The sequence below is a fragment of the Hippichthys cyanospilos genome, chromosome 3 (genome assembly GCF_059441005.1).
Source record: "Hippichthys cyanospilos isolate Australia breed blue-spotted pipefish chromosome 3, RoL_Hcya_1.0, whole genome shotgun sequence".
Taxonomy (NCBI): domain Eukaryota; kingdom Metazoa; phylum Chordata; class Actinopteri; order Syngnathiformes; family Syngnathidae; genus Hippichthys; species Hippichthys cyanospilos.
The window spans coordinates 17,242,716-17,259,229 of NC_142371.1; the positions used below are offsets into that span (position 1 = coordinate 17,242,716).

General features: G+C 44.7%; 1 protein-coding gene and 1 long non-coding RNA gene across 4 annotated transcripts in view; one reads left to right on the plus strand and one right to left on the minus strand.

The window, feature by feature from the left end:
• Positions 1 to 5,888: 5,888 nt before the first annotated feature.
• bcam (basal cell adhesion molecule (Lutheran blood group)) overlaps positions 5,889 to 16,514 on the plus strand; it is a 53,079-nt gene continuing 42,453 nt past the window's right edge. The window contains exon 1 of one of the 3 annotated variants that reach the window (XM_088410858.1): positions 5,889 to 6,126. In XM_088410858.1, coding sequence (XP_088266984.1) covers positions 6,063 to 6,126 — 64 coding nt within the window. In that variant the 5' untranslated portion in view covers positions 5,889 to 6,062. The remainder of the gene's footprint in view (positions 6,127 to 16,514) is intronic. The other 2 variants (XM_088410860.1, XM_088410861.1) reach the window with 2 other exon arrangements.
• On the minus strand, positions 11,903 to 14,659 carry LOC148425990 (uncharacterized). The gene is made up of 3 exons (XR_015865146.1): positions 14,513 to 14,659; positions 14,306 to 14,418; positions 11,903 to 13,781 (listed from the first exon to the last, which is right to left on the minus strand). It is a non-coding gene; the product is annotated as an uncharacterized LOC148425990 (long non-coding RNA).

The following is a 16,514-nucleotide window of genomic DNA, read 5'->3' on the forward strand; positions in this document are numbered from 1 at the left end:
AGTATTTTAGCTAAGGGATAACTAAGGGCTCAAGGTATTTCTAACTTTAACACGTTGTCACCATCTGGGTGAAATTTCAGCTCCCTGCCGTCTTCTCTCAACACTTTCCTATCGATTGGACAACGTACCACACAATAATTAAAAAAACAAAACAAACAAGAAACAAACAGCCATTAGATTTATGCTAGCATAAACAGTACCATTGACATGCTAACAATTAGCATCAATACTTTTGAACCCTTTTAGCGATCTTTATTCAAACACAAACTGTGGTGCAGCACATGAAAACAGATAACACAAAAGCATACATCAATACTTTCAAAAAAAACTGTGTCAAAATGGCTACAATCATACGGTGGCTAGCTTTAGCTCAGCCTTTGTCCAACCTTAGTCATCGTAAATAGCAGTGAGGTATTGATTTTTTAGCGGCGTACCAAAGTTCTTTTTGCCTCTTAATAATCAATAGCGTGAGCTACTCATCAGTGGGCGCGGCTCACCGTCCAAAAATTTTTTCCCAGAAAGCCCGGCTGCCAGGTGACTCACATCTCAGCCGCAAAGCTGAGATCTGACAAGTGCTCGGCAAACAAATACGCCGCCGCCTTGAGATACGAGTGACCAAAGCATGATCTTGTCATCTTCTTATTCCGCAAATGCATTATTAACCGCGCATTTTTAGGATCTATGCAGTATTGTTATGTGATATTCTCATTATTCTAATGGTTATGAAAGACTTATTGTAATCATAATGTGATTTTGTATGTATGAATACAAAATGACTTTTGTTTTCATACTCATCTTGAACATATTTTATTTGGAAATTTGGGGGATCATTCTAATGAGTACATTCTAATCGTAACAATTGGATTATATAATATTAGAAATAATATAATTTTGTATGTATAAAATTGTGTAGTCACCTAGAATCCTAATTATTATATTGTAAATATAACATTATATTTATAATAATATAAAATATTATGTTATAATTATGCATAAACTAATATTGTATGGAGTCGCTGGGAACATATTTTATTTTGAAATTTTGATGAATATTTCAATGATTTTTAATAAATTATGTCACAGTAACATATGATATATAATATTATGAATACTTTAATTTTGTGTGCGTGAATATTGTACAGAGTGACCTAGAACATGTTTTATTTTGAAATTTTTGACAATTATTCTGATTAATGAATTGTTATATTATAATTATAACATTTGAACTTATTATATAACATAATTGTATTATATAATATTATGAACAGCATCATTTTGTATGGAGCCACCTGGAACATATTTTATTTTGAAATTTGAGAGGTCGATTTACTTTAGAAATCTAAAGGGAGCATTTTACATAGCTCGGAGCGTTTTCAACCATTTCTTAGTTTGTGTAACATTTCTTCCGCACAAAAAAACAAGTTATGAAAATCTCATTGTTCAATAAACGTATGCTTAGATATTTCAGTATCAGTTATGGGCCTCTAATAATTTGTATTAGCCCTGCAAAAAAAAAAAAAAATCACTCTTTTGAACACGTAGTCACAAATGATAAGATTACTCGCGTGCATATATTGTTTATCCCTCGCGAAGAACGACGGCCATTTCCGTCATCCAAACAGCGGAAAACCTCAACCTCGGCGTGGAAGCCACCCCAAAACGTCTCGGGGTTCCAGATCCTGCCCGACGTCCTTCCCTGCAATGCGACACCCCGGCAAACCTTCGGCTTTGATTTTCTTTGCTCCCGTACCCCCTTGCAGTTAGTCCTTGGGGCTCGGTGTTGGGCGCGCCCTTACTTTTGGAATTAGCGCGCTCCCCGTCTCCTTCCTCCGCGTTTAATCTGCTCCCGTCATTATTCTTTCATCAGACGTGTCGGGCCTTTGTAGTCGGCGCGGCGTTCGCTCCAACTCTTAGCTGCGGGCTCCTCTCTTAAATATTCTGTCACGAGTAAAGGAGGCGCGCGGATGGGGGTGCGCGTCACATGAAACAAGTGAATTTAACCCGACGCCGGATCCTACCTGCTTTTTTCTTTTTTCTTTTTGCCGGGTCTGCCGATTTTTGCTTTCGAGCGGCTTTTATCAAGCGCCGCATCGCCGCGCGCTCCTCGGCGTCGAAATGCCAAAAAATGCTGACGGCTCGCTCGCTATAATAGTGATCGAAATCTGTCCTTTCAGATCGGTCCCAAAATGAGAATTTCTCATCGTGTCCGGCACGGACGGACGCCCGTTTTGCCCACGGACCGACTAATGACGGGAACGCTAAAAAAAAAATGATGAACCAAAAATGTCGGAATAGCAATTTTCTAATCGTCGGGATGGACGCCACGCCTGTTTTTGCAATCAGAATGCAGCGATAACACAGCTGACTTGACCGGAGATTTATTTGTAGCTGCCCCCTTGTTCAGTCCTTCTTTTCTTGCTGGTAAGAGCATTCTGGGAGAGCAGAACAAATTTACATTCTTTCCTTGAAAGACGAGATATAAGTTTTATAATTCCCTCATTAAAGATGTTTTATAGTAAAGTCAACCTCAGCAATACTTTGTTTTACTTGTAGTGTATGTGACGGATGAAATGGTCATGAAACCGTCTTCTATAGTTGTCGCCCTCTAGTGTTGGCGGAAGGTTGGGCAAAAATACCGACGGACCGACGCAACGACGATTACGATTTCGTCTGGCTTGAAAAAATGGCCGAAAAGGGGGCGGGGCTCGGACCAGCAAAAAAAAGTAAGTTGCACGCTGTCCGCACCTTTTATCCAATCATGGAAGTAAAATGTGGACGATGCTTGTTTTTCCAGCCAGTGTGAAAGAGGGACAATCAAGGTCTGAAAAGGTGGTTGGAGTCTACCTCGTGACAGATGGACCTTCACGGTCCTTATTTAAAAATCTGAGGGGGGGCAGATTGCGTGCGCAAATGACTGGGGTCTCCCATATGTTCCTCAGGAATTTTGATAAGAGGGAGCTCGGCGTCGGTTTACATGAGTTTTGTGGACGGAGACGGGAATTGTGTTGTGTTCCTGTCCGTGTTCTTTAGACCTTATCCTAAGGCTATTGGAGACAAATTGCACCTCGCAGCTGATTGGCCGATTGATCCCCGCTCAATGTTGGAGACTTGAAACATCGGCTTTTGGGAGCGGGTGGTTCCGTCTTGGACCTGTCAAGGTATTCCGAGCGGATCCGTCTTGCCGCGCGGTATCAAGTATCTGAGCTTTGCTGCGGGCGTTCCCAGGTAAGAGCGGATATTCAAGCTTAGCTCAGCCTGCTTTTCCGACCTCAGCGAGATCCTCTAGGCGAGGTTCGGGTCATATATGGAGAGGCATTGAAACCCGATCCAGGAATGTCGTTTTTTCTTCAACTCCTCGCGATGAAGAAGTTATTAGCTAGTAGGTAGACAGTTGAATCACTCTTCTTCAAATCTGTCCTCTGCTGCTTGAATCGTGCGCAATCACGTCTTCAGGTATTTGCGCCGTGATATCACAGAAGTTGTGGATTTCACGGATGTTTGGCAGTGCGTTAGCACCCTCTGCCGGTGAAGGCCTTGAGTCGAAATCGCCTCCTTGAATTCCAAAACCTTCTCCTTGAATTCCAAAACCTTGTCTACCGTCATGTATTCCGTGTAGTCAACACCTCTGTTGAACCTGAATTTCGCCCATGTGACCTATGACCCGCTGGAGATGCGCCTGGACTGGCTGTTAGCATGATTTGCATCATGCTGCCGCGATTTCTCCCTCCGTCCATATTCTCCCTTTCCTGATGACGGGTCACCTCCGCTTTCCTGCGGCTCCATTAGGTAATGAAGCAATGCGGTAAATCAGTATGAGTCGGGTCCTTACGTAAGAACGTCCTTGCGGGAACGCATCAGCATTCGGGACGATGCGGCATGACGTCGCGCAAAGGTTGCGCCGGCCCAAGTCGGGACTTGTGAGATCTTCGGGGACGAGCGGGAAACCAGAAGCCGGAGAATATGGGAACAATAAGTTCAGGGGAGGTGGAAGGCTCGTCTGGACAGCGTTGTTGACAGGTGGGCGGACGGACGGGCGAGCTATGTATAGAGCAGCTGTGGTTTGATATCAGAGCTCCTCAAGAACTTGGGGGGCAGCTTGGAAGTATGGCCTCTTGAAACGGGCCTGAAAAAATATTGGCCAGCTGTTTGGGGAGCCAGCCGCGCTTGGAATGTCTGTCAACTGCCGTTGCGGGACCTGCCCGCGTCCGCCCAAAACTTTACTATGCTCCGCACCCGTAGAATGGGACCGCCTTGTGCCACTCATATTTTTATTTATTTATTTATTTATTCATATACTCATATTTTTATTTATTTTTTTGCGTGTTTTATATAATAATATAATAATATATGTGTATGTATATATATGCGTGTATATATATATATATATATATATATGTATGTATATATACGTATGTATATATATATATATATATATATATATATATATATATATATATATATATATGTATATATGTTTTTTACAATTAAAAAAAAAAGCACTGAAATGTCACTGTATTACAGCTTGACCAGTAATGACCAATCACAGCTCAGCTCGTGCATTTCACAATCTACGATTGGTCGCTCGTTGAGCCTTGATCTCACGCTGTCATTTTCAACAAGTGGCAAAATGTCTGTTGAAAATTAATTGTACATGATAAAGAATGTAGTTGTTTCATAGACAAAATATTCACTTAAATGGACCATCCTTGTAAATGCATTATTCGTACGTGAACAATATAACATAGTCATCAAGATAATTATAAACAAAAAAACGTTTTTCTGCTATTTAAAATCATAGCAAAAGAAATAGGAATCTCAATTTTTTGGGATCACTTTTGTCACAAGCCACTCGATTAAAGAAAAACAAAATGTCCACAAGCGTAACCTGTAAATACCCAAAGAGATTGCGGGGGATTTGGTGTCTCGGAATGAATGGTATGTCTGCCGGGAACAGACGGCTTAACCCGCTCCTGCTTGCTTAGAAAATGAAAATGAATTTTGGCCCAGGGTGGCCTCGCGGGGCGGCAACTCGCTAACGCGCGGCTACGGGCGGCCGGCGGATGCGCCACATCCTTTCAACGCTATCTGCGATATGTTGTATCACGTTTCAGTTCATTTGTTCTTATTTTGAAAATAATGTACTGTGCTTGTCACGGGATTAAAATATATACAGTTACATTAAAATAACAAAGGCACACGATGTTTAGCAAAGAAGCCACTATCAAACCATTTAGCAATATGCTATTTCCTGTTGCACTTGATTTCAAAATAAAATACTGATCCTGTTGTGGCATTAAGAAGTATCCACTTAAATTAGAATGAGAAAATGCATACCATGATTGACAAAGGGGTCACTAAATAACAATACAAGTAACTTGCTTCATTTTCCAATTAATCTGCTCTTAGTTTGAAAATAAAGGTACTATTTAAGTATCTGTACAAGCTTTAAATTAGATTTACTGATAACAAATATCTTTCAGGTTGGAAACCAGCTTGCCTTTTTTTTGGTGGAGGGGGGGGGCAGTCACTCATAAGAGTTATGCTGTTGCAATATGGCTTCCATTTCCCGATGCATTTTCCTCAAGTGCGGCAGAAAAAGCAAAAACCAGCCCCCTTCCCAATCACGTGGTCCTTGATAAAAATCACTCTTATTCACTTCCGTTTCTGGAAAGCTCGGTCAAGCAAGCAGATCTTTTTTTTTTTCTTTTTCTAGTGAGTGAGGTGGGGGGTGAGTTTAAAGAGAGAAAGAGGAAGGGAGGGGGATGAGGGTGTGTGTGTGTGTGCGGGGGGTGGGGGGGGGGCACCTTTTGTGCAAATATATCAAGAGAAGTACCACCCGCGTCAGATTACTGCGCGTGCGTGTAGGCGTGAGCGCGCGCGTGAGCGAGTGGTTGAGCAAGGGAGAGAGAGAGAGAGAGAGAGAGAGGTTGAGAGTAGCAAAAAGAAGCAGCAAGCCGCACACGCAAGCTGCTCGCCTGTCTGCTTGCTTGCTTGAAACAAATCAAGCCAAAGGCGCAAAGTTGTTCAGGAGGAACAAAAAAAAAAAAAAAGGAAGAATCATCATGGACGGGAAAAAGTTCGGACACGCGTGGCTGGCGTGCACCTTGCTGCTTTGCGCATTGCAACGTAAGTCTCTTCAGTTCTTTTTCTTTTTTCTTTTCCGTGTGTCATTTTTTTTCGTTTTCTTTTTGATGCTTTGGCTTGGAGCCAACTTCGAGGTTCACGCAAGTCACGTTTTTGGGTGCTTTGGCGAAGGAAAACGCGGTTAATTGATCCCAATCATTTGTCCAGCAACTTGTGAGGTTCTGCCGGTCCGGTCCGGTCCGCTCCGGTCCACTTTAATAAGTTGCTTTCAAGTCGAGGGAAGTCCCCTTTGCACACTTGATTGCACTTGTTGGCGGACAGCACCATTAGACGCTTTTTTGTTTGTTTTTTGTTTGCCAATTTTCCTTTTTGTGGACGCCGCTGCAAGTTGACGCTAGAGGTGATCTGCAATCATTCCAAATAGTTCAAAATAAATCAATAAAAAAAAGGGTGCTGCTTTGCTAGTAGTCCAGCTCATTCATTGAAGGACTTGCTCGTGTTTGGATTGCTTCCACAACGCAGCAAAACAAACAGCGCCCCAAAAAACACACACACACGCACTTGAATTGAAAATCAGTCGCCTCGTAGTCGGAATGCATGCTCATTTTTTTTTAAATCTTTGCAAAGAATGCTTAGGAGTTCTTTGTTTTGGTTTTTAAATTCTCTCTTTCTCTAATTTTAATTTTGGCTTGAAGCTGGCAGGTGGGGCACTCCCTCCAGCGGTGTGGAGGGGGGGAAGGGGGGGGGTAGCCACATCTGTGGAGGTTCTATTCCAAAATATTGTAGTGGTCAAATTCTAATGCAGATTTTGGTATGGTCTTGCCTGTTTAAGACCGCACCCACCCATCTTGAGCATTTAGTTCTTAAATGGGGCTCTCAAATGTGAAGGTACTTCAGAGGGTACCTGAGATTTTAACACGGTTTCCAGGAAGTATCCGCAAATCTTATTTCATGCCCGAGTCTGTTTGTGTATACATATTGTCTGTGGGATGTAGGTGACAAGGGAAATGCATTTTTCTTTTCAAATGAAAAGCAAATTATTTGGAACAGTTAGCAACTTTTGTTCTCTAGCTCTGTCACCAGCCCTATACATAAATAAATACCTCACATTTACTATTATGTTGGTTTGTAGTGGCAAAATTTGTGTTTTTTTTTTTTTTTTTTTTTGCTACATGTTTTTGTGAGGTTGTACTGTACAACTGTCATTGGTAATGCCATTTATATTTTTGAGCCCAGGGGGCACGAAATTTTGGATGGTTTCGAAGGAGGACTATCAGGTTTCTGGCATAGCATGAGGAGGGGCTGAAGGGGCGTTATCGTTTTTGGGAAGGCCGCCGTAGACATGTTGCATTTATTTTGATTTCACCGGGGAAAGCTGATTTGAGATATGAATATTTTGACTTACAAGCAGTAATTACAGATTTGCATTGGACGCCTCACTCCCCCTGCCCCATGTGTTAATGAGTCGCTGTGTGTCAAGTTGATAACCAGCCATGAGGTTTTTGGCTGGTGCTTTTGGGCGGAGGGGGAGGGGGTCACTCTGAGGTCACCGAGTTTTCTGGCAGGTGTTTCAAAAACGGGGTGACAGATATCCCAGAAAAATCCAAATGTCCCACTTGACATCTCGACTTGACTTTAGGGCACACTTTTTTTAGAGGGTTTCTGCAGCTTAATGAATTTAATGCAGTGACGAGACCAGTACATTTTTCTTTTCAAATGAAGAGCAAATAAATTGGAACATGAAGCAACTTATTGCTCATTTGACTCCTTTGCAAGGCGATGTATGCCTTTTTTTTAAAAGCTTTGGACAAAGGGACATTGTCTTCCGTCTTGATTTCCCAGCAGACAAGAAAATAATAAAATTAAGATAAAATAAAAAAAAAATAGCTTTGATTTACCAGCAGACAGGAAAAAAAGATAAATAAATAATACAAGAAAAATAAAAATAAGAGTTGTTTTTAGTCTTAATTTCCCAGCAGACAAGAAAATAATAAAATTAAGATAAAAAAAAAAATGGTCTTGATTTACCAGCAGACAGGAAAAAAAGAAATAAATAATACAAGAAAAATAAAAATAAGAGTTGTTTTTAGTCTTGATTTCCCAGCAGACAAGAAAAAACAATAAATAAATAAATAATAATTCTATGTTGTCTTGATTTCTGAGGAGACAAGAAAAAACAATGTATAAATAAATAAAAGTAAATGAAATAAAAGTAAAAACAGAAAAAATAGACGTTGTAACACATATGATGGAGTTGCTGAATAAAACGCAAAGCAAATGGAGTTGGAAGCTGAATAAATTGAAGACAGGACTCTGAAGTCTTCTTCAGCCACTGGCCTGGTCCAAGCCGTTGTTGATGAATTTCCCGGCTTCCCGTTTGAGCAGCTCCTCCTGCCCCGCCCTTTTTTCGGCGCGTCCTTTCCTGTCTGCTCGGCATCCGTGGAGCCTTTGAACAGGTGCCTACAAACCCCAAGCCGGCGCCCTCTAATTGAAGGATACGCTGCGGCTCAAACATGGCGCTGCCCCGCCCCTCCCTCAACTTGTGGGAAAGCGAGTCATCTTTTCACCTTGTCCATAAAAGATTGTTTACTAAATCCCTCTGGTTTTTTTTCGCATCTGTATCTCGCATGCTTGTACGCTAATAATAGCAACGTTTGTAGGGTCTCAGTGGGAGCCGCGTTCCCAGCTAGCGCTCACGCAATGACCGTCGCCGCACTAAAGAGCATCATGGGACACATAACACGGCGCGCTCGCGATCTCATGCGCTTCGGCCGCACGTTCCCATGCCGATGCCCTACGACCCACAGAGGTTCTCGTTCCATCCTCGACGAGGATGCTTTGGCAGCAAAACATTCGCAGACGGGACGGCCTTGGAAGTCTTCTGGGAGATAAGAAGTCAAACTCTGTTTGGAGAAACAATATCAGGGACGGTTGTCAAACTGCACTTGGCGCCGAAGCAGGGCTGGCGTCGAGTCCGCCTTTGTCCAGTCGGAGTCAAGTTCAAGTCACAAAGGTCCCAGGACAAGTTAAGTCAAAATCAAGTCAGCCACAAAGGTCCAAATCCGGGTGGAGTCAGAGTCTCGGTCACAAAGGTCCGAGTCAAAGTCACAAGGTCTAAACGTGAGTCAAGTCAGTCACAAAGTGAGTCGCAAAGGTCCAGGTCAAATCCGTCACAAAAGTCCGAGTCTAAGTCCAGCCCGAGTCACAAAAGTCAGAGTCAAAGTCAAGTGTGTGTCACAAGGTCTAAATGTGAGTCGTCAGCCACAAAGTGAGTCACAAAGATCCAAGTCAAATCTGTCACAAAAGTCCGAGTCCAAGTCGAGCCAGAGTCACAAAGGTCCGAGTCCAAGTCGAGCCCGAGTCACAAAGGTCCGAGTCTGACAAAAACAACTATCTTTATGAGCCCAAATTTTGACTTGGCAGCATATTTTTTGATTTATTGGCATGGCTATCGCTAATTCTCCACGGTTGTTAAAATCAACCAATTAGCGGACATTTCTTAAAGAATACTAAGGCGCGATCCGGTTCTCGCGGTCAGATTGAACTTTTGATCCTCCGAAACTCTTTATTTCAAGTTTCTTTTGAAGGATCATCTTAATTTTCAGCAGTTCAAAAAAAATTCGCGAGTCTAATGACCTCGTCCGAGAAAGGAGCAGGACGAAGTCCGAGCCAAGTTTGAGATGACCGAAACAAAAATCCGGAGCGGACTCCAAGTCCGGACCTGCGCACTTCCGCCCCCGCTCAAAAGTAGTCGCCTCAAGCGTAGAAAATCGTAGCGACAAGCATCCAGCCAGTTAAAAGTCTCCCATCTTTGTCTTTGTCTGCTTTCACGCCCGCGGTCATTTCCTCACTTTTCATTTCTGGCGCCCCCGCCTTAGCCCCCTGCGGCCATTTGCAATTATTATGGTATTAGTCCAGAAAAAGGCTCATTTAGCCTTAAGGCGATAAAAGCCAGCGGGAGCCCCGACTTTTGTGAAGGGAATCATATATTAGGTTGTTATCATTATGTTCTTAGTTCATTGTTACCCATTTATGCAATCCTAGTTCATCTTGACCCTGTCCTTAGATAGAACTGTTGACGCACGAAAGTGTGAGCCGGGACCTTGGCCCAGCTGCCGGTGGCGCCCGGCTGGCTCTTTTGTTGTGTCTTGTAATCTGCTATGCTTCTATTCAATAAAAGCCGGGGGGAACGGCTGGGCAAGTGGAAAAACTGGCGTTGGAAGACCCACGAGTTACATTTGCTCAAGCCTTTTTTCCCTACGCCGGCGTAGAAAAGTCAATCTTGGCTGGTCTGAGTTACTCTTTTTGCTGTTTAAGCAGCTAGGCTTGTCCTAGTCTTCTTTTCTGAGATTTCTCTGACAACTTTTGCAAATATCTGCCCTTTGACGTCGACTCGGAATCTTGCGAGCGACGGATGCAAGTCCGTGTTTGCCCCCCTTGTCATCCGTCGGGGCTGTAATTATTCAGGTGATTCATCGCCCTCGGTGGGCCGGGTCGGGTCGGCTCCGACGTCTGTTTTCCCGACGGTAACAAAGTCCCGCGCTGGAATTTGTGACATTCCCCGGGACGTGTCGTAGCCCGCTCTCCAAACTTTGCGTTTGCTCGCCGTCTCTTCGCATTCTTGCTCCCTTTGTCCTAAGACCCCCTCCCACCCTCGCCGACTAACAAACAGCCCAATAACGTCGGGGATTGGGAGAGGTGCCAACTTATTGTTTTCCTAAGATGGTTCCGCTCCGGCGAACATTCGGGAGGAGACGCTCGGAACACTTAAGCGCTTTGAAAGCGGGACGGGTTCGGGTTTCCCCGGCGCGGAAGCGTTTGAGCTCGGATTCCGGTTACCTGTTTTTTTCAAGTTTACCTTTGCGGTAAACGACTCGTGAAACTCACTTAGAACGCCGCCGTTCCGGCCTCGATTAGCTGGGGGTCCGTGCCGACGGGATACCCTCGCCCAATTCGGCGAGAAGGTTGAATTCACATTGACTTTTTGGGTAATATTCCTTCAAAAATAATTATATAATAGTAATAATATGATAAGCATGCGGGGTTGCTAGCATAGCAAGCTTGCAGGGTTTATGATTCAGACGTCCCTGAGTGAGCTTTAAATTGTTTAACGACACCCTTGTTGGAGTTTATAATAAAACTAAACAAGAAAAAGTCACATAAAAAAAAAAAAAACAACTTCTGTTATTGTCCCGCGAGCTTGCGTTTAAAGCTGCCGCCCCCCTGACATCCATCGGCGTTTGCGCGCGTGGGCTAACCGTGATTTAACAGGCTTTCCCGGCTTTTGCCTTCGATTTCCGGATAATGACGGCATGTAGTAAGGGTTAGATTGCCCGTGGTTTTAGTGCGGGGAGAGGGCTGCGTTTGCGTTTTACGCCCCTTTCCTGTAAAGCTCGCGACGGAAGATTTATGACTGCTACTGACCATTTTTAAAAGTCCTCACTTGGCATGGTTAGCAAGTATCCAAAGCACTCAATGGCGTCTTATCTCCTCCCCGTCTGCGCGTCCATCCAAGGCAAGACATGAGATAGTTGCTTATCGGCGAGCTCACAATTACGGATTCTCGTGTGAAACGACCGCGGCTGGGAGATACGGCCCAAACACACAATCTTGATTGTTTTCAATCGTTCTGGACTATTCCCATTTTAACGGAAGAAATCCTGTGAAAAATATTCTCAGAAAAATGATCATTACTTTAAAATCACTTAACGTAACCTTAGCATTCATCCTATTTTAGCATTTATCCTATTTTGATAATACATGTATGTGTATATATATATATATATATATATATATATATACGTATATATATATATATATATTCCTACTACATAAAGAGTTAATTGTAAACAAAAGGTGGACTTTTTTTCCACTAAAAATAATTCAATAAGTGGACTATATGCTTAAGTATCTGTAAATTAATGTCCCTTAGGTACTTAAGTATCGATTGTCCGGACTTTTATGCGTGAAAATGTGTTTCTGGCATTGAATGATTGAATATATTTTTAAAAATGTAATAATTTTGAAATTTGCCTACTTTTGCGTCTCCAATTGCTTGCTAACGAGTCGATGAAAGCCAGCAAATCTAAATCAGCATTTTATTTGATCATGCTCTTTTTGACAAAACAATTGGAAATGGACCCGGTTTTTCCTAAGGGAGGCATGCAATTTGTAATTTTTATTTTCTAAACTTGAGTACAGCTGAAAAGTAACAAATATACTTGTTGGAAGGAAGGAAAGGAGGAAGGAAGGAAGGAAGGAGGAAGTCACGGGACGAGAGACGATTAAAGTTATCTGTCGATCTTGTTATCCGCGTCTCGGGGGACGAAGACGACGGCGACGGGCCATTTCAAACGCGGCCTCCAAGTGAAAAGAGCCCCCGTGTGCGTCCTCGCCGGTCGTGGCGGCGATGGGAAGGGGGGTCGCCGATTCACGGGACGGAGCAAAATTGAAAATTCACAAAGCTCGCCGGCTGGCGCGAGGGAGGTTAAGTGAAGCCGATCCTTTTAGGCGGAAAGCGCGGCGCCAAGATAGCGATAACAGGCTTTATTTGAAAATGTGTTTGCTCTTGTTGCCGTGACTTTGAAAACAACATTTGTTTGAGCTCTGCACAACTGCCGTCTACACACATGAATTTTTAGAAGCCCCAAAAAATGTGCCCGTGCTAACCGGTTAGCCGTAGCAATTCGCATGAGTGCGCTGGCCATTTCATTTGAGGTCAACAAACATTTAACCACCATTTAGTTCACGCATACGTAATGTTATATGTACGTTACATATGTTCCCAAAGTGACTTACGCGCAATTCTTGTGTGTAATTCTTGCTAATATTGTCGTTAACGGAAGCTCGTTAACGACTAAATCGGTGTTTTTCATTCATCCGACCACTAGATGGTGCCAGTGGAGCCGTATCGCTCGACGGTTTTTATCCCCCAGAGTATTGTAGTTGTAAGTTTGTCAAAGGAATTTAAAATGTTTCCATGTACCCCCTGCAATATTTAAGATATCTGACTGCGTGAGTGGTCATGGAACGCAACTCCAGGGAACCGCGCGAGTGCCGCGAATGTGGCTGTAAAGAGTTCAAATTCATTTTTAATGTTGTTTATCTTACGAATCGCTGTGACGACGGTACGAGCGACGTAGACATGGCGCAGAAGTCAGGACATAACCTACGTAAAATCAGCGCCCATGGAGAGAAATCCTTGGGGACAAGGGATACAAGGTTCACAACCGGGAGCGCCTCGATTAAACCGCATCGGACTCGGGTTGTGTTTTTGGGGTGAACCGAGCACGACGATCAGCGGCAGTAAAGAAAAGACCGCATTGAGGAATTGAAAATGAGCGTAGCCACAAAAACGGCTGGAAGTGCGGACCAGGAGCTAATTTTCTTGGCAGCACCGAGGAAATCCCAACCCCTCTGAAGCCCAAAGCCGCCATCTGACTGTTGGCTGGCAGGGTGTCCTCTGGGAGCCCCGCAAGCTGTTGCTTTTTCAGACATCAACAGTTGCCCGAGCGGCAGTTGTCGAAGGCAGCGCGAAGCACAAAGAACCCCCCGTGCCTCACATTCTGGGTTCAATTACCACCTCGTGGTGATCCGTCCTGCTGGCTCGGTGGCACGGTCGCGCAGCTTGGATGATGCGTTGGTGTCGAGTGCGGGTCCTTCACAAGAACAATGGCTTGAAAGGGACGGACTAAGTACTAGAAGAAGAGAAATCGTGTGGTCCATTTAGGTTTGGTTCCCTATTAGCAGGTCACATCTTGTTGTGCTGAATAGCATTAGCGGTGTAAATAACTTAGACCTCTCCACGGGCACTAATTTTGATTCTATTAGTATCTTATGATGTCAAATGAAAAAAAAATAAAAAAAAAAATAAGTTGGAGCCAAAGTTCTGCCCTCAGTGGATTGTTGCGCCAGGAGCCAATCATATGTCTTGTAGGAGTACCTCTTGCTACATTACAGTCATGTTACATCGTTGCCAAAGCGTTGGTGTGTCTTATACACGGTAACATAGAAAATACCACAACTTCTGCCTTCGTAGTTCGATTGTCGCGCCGGGAGACAGTCGCGTGTCTTGTAGGAGTGCCCTGGCCCCTTCTTACATTGCAGTCTTGTTACATTGTTGGCAAAGTGTCGGTGTGTCCTAAATGACACTTCCCTTAAGAGCAGTTGATGTACCGCATCGTAGAAAATGACGGATATCCGGAAGCAGATTGAAACTTACCAATGCGTCAAGCATGTCACCTTCCCAAGGTGACCGACAACCCCCTGAAGCGATGTGGGCTGCCTCGGGCGTCGCATGACCACACAAATGCGAACGCGCTTGCTAATGTCGAGCTTGATGCAAAGACAGCAACAGACCGTCAAGTTTCTGCCACATTTTCAGCCCGGTTTCCAATTACGAAGGGCAAAAGGAAAGACTTCGACTCACTCGGTCGTCACTGGAGCACGATGAAGGATTTCCTCATCTCGCGCTGCCGTATCTTTTGAAAATATTTGGGTAATGCATCCGCCGATCAGATAAGAAAACTTGTTTGCCGCTTCACTCGCTTTCTGATCTCGGGTTCTGACGGCAAATCGAGGGCTAGCCACGTTTGCTGTCCGACCCCGCGTACGTATTTGAAGGAGCGGTCCACCCGATTGTTCCGACGGACCCTTGAGGAATTCTTTCTTGCGCTTATCTCGGCAGAATATTGATAACCGCGAGGGTGACGGAAAGTTCAGAATGTGCGCGTTTGGCTATGGCTACGTGCGCGCGTACTGTACACGCGTGCAAATTGACCTAGCGGCGTGACAAAAACGAAGGCCGAGCTCGCTGAGATCACGCTATCGCTCGAGCCGCCTCCGTGCGCAATCTCCGTCTCGCATCGGCTTGAGAACATTCCAGCGGCCCCGTGAATTTAATCTAGTTAATGGTTAAGCAGCGGCGTTTAACCTCTCCAGTCAGGCTGGTCACTGTTTGACAATGAGATCTTATTGCTTTTAACTGGGCCGCGGGGAGCTGCCAGACAGGAGTGGAGACATCAATCCCACACAAAATGGAGGAGGGCCGCGGCGAGCCCGTCTTATGCGCGCTTCCCCCACCGGCGCTCGGAATTTTGTCGCCAAAACTGATTTGAAGCGTCAAGGAAAGTCATTTGCAAGGCTGTTGACGTCTCCTTGTCGTGCGAGTTCGGATCTTTGGGCCTCGGCGCAGGTCTGATCCGTCGTAAGCGGAACTTTCCACTGTGGTCGGTTGAAGGGTGAGACGTGGGTCAAGGTAAACCAGGGGTGTCAGGATTATTTTTATCAATCAATCAAATTGGATTTGTATAGCCCTAAATCACCGAAGTCTCAAAGGGCTTCACAGATGAAAAGAGGTCATGTGGAGACTTCACACAGTCACACAGAGACATCTTTTCGGTGTAAGGTACACAACAGCATCCCCTGTCCAAGCTCCCAGAAGGGGAAGGAAAAACTCAAAAATTCCAATTTGGGAAAATCAGAAACCTTCAGAAGGGACCACAGGTGGGAGGAGCCCCCTTCCAGGCCCACAGCTTGAAGTGGATGCTGCATGTACCAAATACACACAAATAGATACACATTACAGACAAATACAGGGAAACAATACAGTCCTTCATTTTTCTCTGCTTTTCCGTCCCTTCCTTCACTGATTCCTTCCTTCTTCGCGGTTCTTCAGTCATTCCTTCTCTCCTTTCCTCTCCTTCCTTCTTTCACTGCTTCCTTCCCTCCTTCCAAACCGATTTGACGAAATCGATTTGACTTCACGATCATTCCGGCCCTCTGACAGAAACTAGAACGACAAGGTGGCCCACGGTAAAAATGAGTTGGACGCACCTGCTCACCGTTTCGGATTTCGGGATTGGGTTTGGTTTACACAGAAAAACTGAGGCGGATTCACACTGGGCCTGATCCAAATTGGCTTGGCGGAAATTGCAGCTGCAACCATGACTTCATTTCTCCACGTGTGGGAAAGGCGGATGTCACCTGAGTTCTGGGAGTGGCGTCAGGAAAAAACCCGGGTGTCGGTTTTCGCCACGTCTCCCGGCCGCCTCAAGGACGCGGCTCCTCTTTTGATTGAAGCCGGCGCGTAGAGGAAAGTCCCTGGGCAGAAGCTACCACGGGACGCCACTTCCCTTTGCTGCTTTGCGCTTGTGTGATCTTGACTTTGCGCGCAAAGAGTACGGCTAGCATGCGCAGAATGCTAATGCTCTTCCCGTCCTTTACCTGAGTGGATGACGCGCTTCTCCTCGCAATTTTCAGACTCATCCGTTGACTGGCATGTTTTCCAGCCTCGTCTTTCTGTTTTCTTATGGCTATCGGGAACGGGAAGAGCTAATGGGAGTCGTCTCTTGTATTGTTTACATGTGCGCGTCGCTGTAAACAGCGGAGCTCCGGTTTCACTCTTTTGATTCATCACCAGCAGGGAAAAA